General features: G+C 42.7%; 1 protein-coding gene across 1 annotated transcript; it reads right to left on the bottom strand.

Annotated features, from left to right (window-relative positions):
• Positions 1 to 1,999: 1,999 nt before the first annotated feature.
• LOC101766884 (MLO-like protein 1) lies at positions 2,000 to 6,845 on the bottom strand. Its single transcript, XM_004962005.3, has 14 exons — positions 6,492 to 6,845; positions 6,315 to 6,372; positions 5,664 to 5,899; positions 4,827 to 4,943; positions 4,685 to 4,739; positions 4,267 to 4,358; positions 4,035 to 4,109; positions 3,867 to 3,955; positions 3,715 to 3,764; positions 3,500 to 3,540; positions 2,976 to 3,185; positions 2,815 to 2,882; positions 2,620 to 2,680; positions 2,000 to 2,526 (listed from the first exon to the last, which is right to left on the bottom strand). The coding sequence occupies exons 1-14, from the start codon at positions 6,612 to 6,614 to the stop codon at positions 2,317 to 2,319; spliced, it is 1,485 nt and encodes a 494-aa protein (XP_004962062.1). The 5' UTR covers positions 6,615 to 6,845; the 3' UTR covers positions 2,000 to 2,316.
• Between the last annotated feature and the right edge of the window lie 2,231 nt (positions 6,846 to 9,076).

Raw genomic sequence — 9,076 nt, 5'->3', positions numbered from 1 at the left:
TCATGAAGTTTGATTCTTTCATGCATACTCATGGTGGCATGTTATACTGCACAACAAATATTGGGCATATACTATATGAGTTGATCATGTTGCCAAATGGATTGAAACCATCGGTTGCAAGGTCAAGTCTAATGTTCCTTACATCTTTTGCAAATTCCAGCCAATTTTTATCGAAGTTTTTCCATGTCTCACCATCAGCTGGATGGCTAAGCTCATTGTCAACCGGTTGTCACTTCAACTTGTACCATTGTGCATCCCTTGCAGTTTTTGATGAAAGAAAACATCCTCTTCAGCCTTGAAACCAGCGGAAAATGCTTCAATACCTTCTGAGGAACGCGCTTTCTTGTTGTCTGCATCTTTCCATCTTGAATCCGCTTCACAACACACTAGGCACACATCATGTTCGACTAGCGGCTTCCGAAACGATACACAATTATTCTTGCAAACATGAATAGATTCATAGCCGAGTCCCATGGCACGTATGTACTTCATTGCATCATAGTAAGATGTTGGAACACATGCTCCTGGAAAAGCAAGGGATACCACCTTCAGAATTGCATTGAATGCGACATTGCTGATCCGATAGAAAAAATTGATATGAAGTAACTTCACAACAAATGTAAATTGTGTATATTTAGATCCCGACAGCACCTTACGATTTATATGTTCCTTTATAAATTCAAACATTTTCCCTCCAAGCTCTTTAGCGTGGCACGTGTCGGCTATCATTTCAGGAAGTTCATCTTCAGTGCCTTCATCCTCCTCCATACTCGATATGTGTTCGTTTCCCAGAACCATTTCCTAATCATCATCATCCTGTAGAACTCCATTATCCACAACCCCATTATCCGGCAGAATTGCAATTTCCTCAACCCCATTATTCTGCAGAATTGCATTTTTCTGAACCCCATTATCCTGCAGATTTGCATTTTCCTAAACCCTATCCTCGAATGTTTCTCCATGATGGATCCACCTAGTGTAGGCGCTTGTCATCCCATTCAAAAGTAAGTGCAGATTCACCTCACCTATAGTACATCTAGACTGATTCGGGCATCCATGATACGGGCATAGTATTTGTTCATCATTAGAGTATCTACTCTTAACAAATTCCATGAAATCATTGACCTCTTTCTCATGCTCGGGGGTAAATAGTCGACAACCGTGTATCCAACGTCTATCCATCTGGGAAATTTTGGTGAATTCAACTCAAAATTACTGACCAGATTGACACGCCGCAGCAGGAAGCATCGGATTTGTGCTGTCGTAGGACTGAGCTACCGCGGGGAGGCGCAGATCTCTGCCGGAGTGCTCCGCCCTGGCCGCCTTCTCTATGTTCTTCTTTTTTTCCCTATCGCGGAAGCGCGATAGCGAGTAAACTATTTTTTAGCTGCAGCGTGGGCTTTTCTGCTGCCAAATACCACACTCACCTGAAACTTACCTTACATGTGGGACCCGTTCGCGGTAAAAACTTTCCATTCGATCGATAACAGGCTTGACCCACGCACGTTTTTCATTTTATTTTACCACCCTATTTATCAGCTTAAACTTACACGTGGGACCCTCGTTGGTTTATGACGTTTTCGCGGAACTTATATCTTCACAAAACCACCATGTAACAGCGAATGACGATTTCTTTTTAGCTACAGTAGCAACTTTTATGATGTTCCGTAACTTTATCACTAAATTTGTTCGGATGTGAAACTTTATGATGTTTTCAGTTACAAACGTCATAGATCTGTGATAAGAAACAAATGTGTCATAAAATTTTCATCATAGATCAACATATTTCTTGTAATGCTAGTCATTTGTTGTCAGCTTTTTAATCCACGTCAGTTACTAGTCACTGAACACAGCGTCGGTTACTAGTTATCAACACGTGATTAAAAACTGCAAAACCAAGCCTAGGGTCGCGATATGGCTCAGCGAGCGAACACGTGTGGCATCCTGCTATTCCTCTTTCAATTTTCAAGGTGATTTTATTCCAAATGTAACTGCCATGTGCATGAACCTTGGAATTTAATTGATTAAATGATTAATAGGCCACCGAGTTCCATTTAACCTAACAGCATCCAACTTTACCAGAGGCCTCTGACACTGCAAGCCGCCTTGTCGCCATTGCCGATGGCATCAGCGCCTACCTCTTCTCGCCTTGTCACCTGTGAGGCTCCACTCGAACAACTGCGCAGACCACAAAGCCAAGATATTACGGCAAAATAAATGCACTACTTCACGGCCTGCTGGGACAAACAACTCTCTGCAAAAATTGTGGCATATGAGCATGCTACATCATTACAACACGGACACCCTACTGCTCGATCACTCTGTGTTTCCAACGGCCTCCACGTCCGCCCCAGCTTTCGCCATTTCAATCGTAGCAGAAGGCCCTGCTGAATCGGCGTTGCTAGTCGATTCGGCCTTGTTTGCAGCCCCCTTCAATCCCTTCCTCATCTTGACCTTCTGCGCCCAGCCCAAGACGCCCTGCTGCACATGCTCGTTGAAGATCTCCTTCTTATAGCAGCTCCCCATCTTTGGCGCACAAGGAAGCAAAACGTTGAATCATTGGAATGAGATTTCAGGATAACAATTATATCAACAAACCATATCGGAACGCTGACCCACCTGTGTTACAATTGCGTACAGAGGCAGGGTGCTGTAACTGCAGAGAAGCTGAATAAGAACCCTGCAAGTACAAGGACGGATGGAGGAGTCAGAACAGATTGAAGTTTGCCTATTCCCTATGGGACAAATGGACAATAAACTGGAGGCATTTGAAATATCTGAAATACCAGCCTCAAAAATAAATATCTGAAATACCCGATAACAAGCCTCGGCACAATAAAACGAACTTGCCCCATGATGCATGAGTCGAATCCATAAGTGCTCTAGAGAAGGAAAAGGGAAGGTACACAACGTTTGTTTTAGGGTTAGTTATCACATCTCAGTGCAGTTTAGGAATGATGTACCACAATACTTACCAGTATCCAGAAGAAGAACGCAATCTCAAATGCATTCTGAAACAGGATGAAGTGGATTAGAAAAAGGATAACCCTTGGCTTGCCGAACCAGAAGTGGTCATCTGATGGTTTTACAACCACTTCACCCTCAATCGCCGTGTGCTTCTCAGCTACATCATGGGCTAGCTGAGCTATGACGTGCTCCAGCTTAGTGCCAATAGCTAACAGAAGCTGCAAGAAGTAAAGAGTTATCCAGTAAGCACCTAATCCAGTTGATCACTTTGTTCAGAGTAAGTACAAGGCCCAGCCTATAATTCTAGTAGATGTTTCATTTCATCATGACTGAGAAAGTTGGTACCCGAAAAAAAGGTACCAGGTTTAGTTCCCATTGTAAAATGGAAGCTAAAAAGATCAAAAGTAAACATCAAACAACTATGTGACTTGTAACATCTCCAATGCAAGAGTTGATGGGTCCTTTTCAGTGATCTTCATAATTTAGAGAAAACTAGATTGGCACTTTAAAACAACACAATTTAAGCACTTACAAAAAGGGGAAGGAAGGCAATCCAAAAGTATGTATGCCAACCTGCACATTAATGAAATACGTTATGAGTTGTTTTGAGAAGCTTAAATACTGAAATATTACTTCAGTACCTAGCTGTGCTTGTTGAACAGGACTAAGTAATTCGTCCCTCAAAAAGATAGTACAGGAAAATATAAATAATGAAAGTGTTTTTTACAAAGGATAGCTAAGCTTTACCATTAACATTCAGCAACAGAAATATCACCACGAAGACCCACAAGTACCAGCTAAAAAGGGATAGAAACAGCAACGTTAATTTTATTCAGGAAGTATATTTGCATCAAACTTAAAAAGGAATATATAAACATGTGTGCCACTCTTAGGATTACCTTATGCCTACTACTTTCTTAAAATCAGCCTCTAAAACCCTCACCATGTATCTATGGAAATCAAATTTTGGGTTTCCAGGGCAGTGAGTCTGCAATGGGAAAAGCTCATGTTTACAGACAAGGAAGGAAAGAACACATCATCATCTTATCATTTGGTCCAGTGCTTACCATGATAAAACCAAGACGCATTGTAGTGTAGTCTGATTTAGACACTGATCTATAAAACTGCTTACCAAAAGAATGCTGAAAAAGAAAGGAAAGAGAAGTCTAGTAAGTCTAATAGTAAAGCAATTGCCACAAGAGTAGAAAAAGGATCGCATATACAAACTTAACTAACAAATGAAGTTTGCACCACAGAAAAAGATATATGGTAAAACAGCGCACAGAATGCATTACTTACCAGCCAACTCAATATTATAGATTCTTTGCCAATACCCTTAAAACGTTTCTTAATGAATTCGTGACGATGCACATCGGTTACCTTCTTAGGACCTGCAATTTCATAGGATTTTATAATTCTATAAAAAAAAGGTATATCTTCTTTTGCAAGCAAGAATAAACAGATCATAAACAAGACCCCTTTTTATCACCCTTGTAGAATTACCAAGAGGTACCACTGATCATAACTAAAGAGGGATCCAAATTTCATAACTAGTACCACATGTACCAAATTTTTGTACCTCCCATGTTATAGTTTTGTACTTTCCAAGTACTGTAAAAAACCTAAAAATAAAGGAGCTCTTTGTATTGATTCCAGTTCACAGCAGAAAAAAGGACTACTTTAAATGCAAATGTGGAATTGAAATAAGTCCTGATACCGTTTCCAGGATCATCTTTCTGAATTCCATTCTCCCACTGTTTCCATTGGTGTATCTGAGTAGTTAATAAATACAGTAAGAAAGAGCTAGCAGAAGTAGTAATTCTGCTGCTAAACTGCAAGGCATGTCAAAAGTTACACACCTGCGCACCTCCCAAAAGCATAGTTGTAACGCTGAAAATAACATGCGTGATAGCCAGAACAAATATGAAAATGTGCAGCTGATGTATGGCTTCTACGGACAGAAGTGGAACTTTTCGCTGTAAAAACAAAACGTAGACTTCAGATTGACCATTAAAACATTAGTAAAACAAAGAAACATAAAAATTGACGAACCATCCTAGCATTGTTTACTGCTTAAGTGATAGAAAAGTAAGGTATGAAGTACAATTGTAGAAACAATCATTCGTAGGAAGGTTGTTTTCAATCTAGGACTATACCGAAAAGGAGTAACAACCTAACAAGCACAAGGTGATAAGGAAAAATCATGTTTTAACCAATCATGTGAACATCTGATCTTAGAAAGTGTCATCAAACTCTAAAATCACAGTACTGTAGTCATCAGTTTGACTTGTGTAAATAAATTCCCCATCTAACAGAATTGGCAGAGTTTACTAAATAAAGGCATCAGGCCAACTATCCTTTTCTGTCAGTGGTCCCAACCTCTACCAAGTTGTATGCACCTATCTGTCCACATGAATTCTACATTCCAACTTGGTAGTCAGCCCGAATGTAGAAAACAGACATAAGATCATGTTCTAGGATTGATAGAAAGTTCATCATGTATATTTGGTCTAACCAACATGTGTCATCGTAGCTATGGAAGTTGAACAAATTATTTACTTATTTAGTGCCTGCAAGTCAAGATCATATCTAACTAACTGTCACCTAAAACAGACCACCATGGCTCAAACAGAACTTAAAGAATTGTTATGGACAATAAGCATTATTCCAAATCTCCAATTGCATGGTCTGATCACCTTCTTCAGGCAGATGTCAGCCCCAGCGCCGCCTTCACTGAGCAGCCGCCTCCTGATCTTTCCAATGATCCCGGCAGCAACAAAATGCTCCTTGGTGGCGTTAATCTCACCAGCCTTCACATCCAGCCTCTGGCATGGCAGCATGTGGTCCGTCCAGCCGGCAGGGATGCATGTCCTCTGTATCATCCCCTGGAACACCGTCAGCAGCAGGGAGATGAACCCCAGAAGCATCAACTCTGCACCGCACAAGGTCAAGGAGCAAAAGTTCCTGCGGTAAACACCTTATCTTATCCGGAATCCCAGAGAAAAGAAAAGGAAGACGAAGATTTTGCAGCACGGTTGGTTGGGTCATCTCACACCTGGAAAAAGTTCCTCCTTTTTCCGTTAAACCAAACAAGTTTTCTTCAAGATGCGTTTTTGCAATAGAGAACCTAGCTAGCCAACCACACCAGTTCAAAGGTTATTCATGAAAGAGGAAGAACACAACTTTTTGAACCAAAAGTTTCTCTCCTTTTTATTTAAAAAAAACTGAGATTTTTCTGTCCTCCTCTTTCAATTCCCATTATGCTGGCCGGCCATTTGTAGAGTATCTTCGATAAGGAAGGATCGAAGCGAAGAGGAAGAGGAGAAGAAACTGGGGACACGCCGTACCTTCTTTGACCTTGAGCAGCGCCTCGTAGAGCGGCTTCTGGTTCTTCTTCTTGAGCTTCTGCAGCAGGACAGGACAGGCCGCGGCCTCCCAGATCAGCGCCGTGGACAGGCAGCAGAGGCTAGGAGATCGAGGGCGATTCCATACCGAACGGGACACGGCTGCACATGCTTACGTACCTTGCCGATGTAGTGGAGGAACCGCTCGGCGACGAGCGATAGCAGCACGATGATCGAGCAGACCGCCGCCACGATCCACGTCGGCGTGTACTCCAGCGCCGCCGCCTCCCCCTCCGCCGCCATCCCGTGAGGAAGGCTTCCTCTTTACTCACGTGAACCGCCTCGCCGCTCACGGGAGCAGAAACGCTCGGGCGCGCGGGGCCGCGGCGGCGGAAAACGAAATGGGAGGGCCAGCCAGCAGCGCTAGGAATTCCTCTGCTGCCTGCAGTCGATTCGAAACTGCTCGAAGAGGGAAGAGTGTCGGTACGGCTGTCGCGGTGAGGTGGAGTTGTGCGGTCGCGTCGGGTGCCCATCCAACCGGTCGTCTACGGCGATTTTGAGTCTATTGCGGTTTTAAATTAAATGGTACTCGTGTTAATGTCTCCATCTAACTGAATGAATATAGACTGTTTTTTTCTTTTATTTTTCATTTTTTTGCTTATAGTAGGCTATTTTTTCTTTTCTTTTTCATTTTTTGCTTATAGTCTTCCATGATCGTAGTTTTATATTTTTCTACTATATTAATAGAAATCTTGTGCGGTTAGTAAAACAAGAAGAGGAAAGAGTGGGAGGGGAGGTGAGAGGCCTCCAGTGCTCAGAGCCTTGCTGGGGCGTGGTGCTCGCACTATCCTGTCCAGCGGTAGGTTAGGAACGCAGTCCGGAATAAGCGTTCCTGTGTGGCTGGAGGGACGCGTTTTTTTCTTCATTTTCTTTCCTTTTCTTTTTCGTTTTGTTTTCGTGCTTCGCCTGTTCAAATGCTTGCAAAATCCCATCCGGTGGCGCACGTAAATTTTGGTTGAAACCGACCGCCGGCGTGCCTTGGCCGCAAGGCAACACCGCAACAGTACCGTGGTTGGTCGCCGCCGGCCGGGAACCAGGTTGTGTGCCCTGGGCCGGCCTATGGGGTCCCCGCCAGCCTCCCCGGGGCACGAGGGCGAAGGCTCACCGCTCACGCAGGTCACGGCGCCGCTATCTCGGGCATGTGGATGGGGTCGGATGACTTGGCAGGCGTGAAAGCGTCCACCCGTATCTCAGGATGGTGCGAGACGAGCACGCAAGGTGAGTGGCTGACCTTCGGGGCGCACCTGGGGACGCTGTCATTTAATACTTCCTAAAAAATCAACCAATTTTTAATTTGATCAAATTTAAATAAAATATTAATATTCACGTTTTTATAGATATTAATATTTATTTTGAACTAAAAATATTAGTACTATTTTGTATAAATTTGATCAAATTTAGAACTGTTTGACTTAAAAAGAGAGAGTCACGGGTTCTAGACTTTTGGTGCATTCGGCACGTCGGCTTTCCTCCGGACGCGTGCTCTGCTCTGCTCAGCTCACCTGCCCCTCTGGCCTCTGCTCGCCGTACTTCGGATCCCGACGATCCCTCCACCTGCCTGTGGGGCCTGCCGGGCGCAAACAAGTTGGTGTGGGCCCGTTTTGTGGGAGTGGAACCGGTGACAGGTGGACGGTACGGATTTCGGACACGACACAGGAGGCGCGCGCCTCTCTTGTCTTCTTCTCACTTTGGGTCAGGGGTCTTGTAACTTTTAGAAAGTAGGATAAGCAAGACTAAAAAAAATTCTTCAGAAAAAGATTTCTACATATCTGACCAAAACGATCAAGAATATCCCAATCTGATAAATCGGTCCAAACGGGTGTACATTTGCTGATTCTGATTATTTATAGGAGTTAATTAAAGCATTGATTTTGTGGCTAAAAATAATTCTCTTTAATTCTCTAGCGTGAACTCTTAAAATCAGGATGGAGAATCATTCCAGAGAAGTTACTTTTTTGATTTTCTAGCATGAACTCTTAAAATCAGGATGGAGAATCAGTCCAGAGAAGCTACTTTTTTCAGCTTTCAATCTTTTAGTTCATTTTTAGAGAATCACTTTACATAACCAGTAGAGAATTATGTTTTTTAAAAAAAAAAATTGTTTGGTAGAGCTCCCGAAACCAACTCTAGAACTCTACCAAACACACCTTCCTCAATCTTACTATATGAAAAAGATTTTTCAAAACCCGTGGACGGCGATGGAGCTGCTCATGTCAATCGTCATTCTCATCTGTCATCATCTCTTCCTGGCCGGTGGCTATATGAAAAAGATTTTTCAAAACCCGTGGAAGGCGATGGAGCTGCTCATGTCAATCGTCATTCTCATCTATCATCATCTGTTCCGGGCCGGTGGCCAAATGTGCAGTAATCACTAGTAGGAGTATTCAGATAATTCCGGACCATGAACAGAAGGATGGCCACAAAAGTCAAACCTTCTCGTGGCTATTATTGTGTGGCCAGGAGAAAAACAGCTCGTCAATACCCCGCTAAAGTTTAACATTATCACATCACATGTTTGATGCTAATTAGGAGTATTAATTATAGACTAATTATAAAACTAATTGCACAGATGGAGTCTAATTTGCGAGACGAATCTACTAAGCCTAATTAATCTATGATTTGACAATTGATACTACAATAACCATTTGCTAATGATGGAGTAATTAGGCTTAATAGATTCGTCTTGCAAATTAGCATAGGGGTTC

The sequence above is a fragment of the Setaria italica genome, chromosome III (genome assembly GCF_000263155.2).
Source record: "Setaria italica strain Yugu1 chromosome III, Setaria_italica_v2.0, whole genome shotgun sequence".
Lineage (NCBI taxonomy): Eukaryota > Viridiplantae > Streptophyta > Magnoliopsida > Poales > Poaceae > Setaria > Setaria italica.
Note: the sequence above shows the minus strand (reverse complement) of the source record. Positions and strands in the feature narration are given on the sequence as shown.

What these genes read in the sequence shown, in the direction of transcription:
- LOC101766884 (XM_004962005.3), bottom strand. Translation starts at nt 6,614, where the DNA reads ATGGCGGCGGAGGGGGAGGCGGCGGCGCTGGAGTACACGCCGACGTGG. An exon ending in CTGACATCTGCCTGAAGAAG is followed by an intron (nt 4,944 to 5,663) that starts GTGATCAGACCA and finishes TTGTTTTTACAG; the next exon opens with CGAAAAGTTCCACTTCTGTC. An exon ending in CTATAATATTGAGTTGGCTG is followed by an intron (nt 4,110 to 4,266) that starts GTAAGTAATGCA and finishes TTTCTTTTTCAG; the next exon opens with CATTCTTTTGGTAAGCAGTT.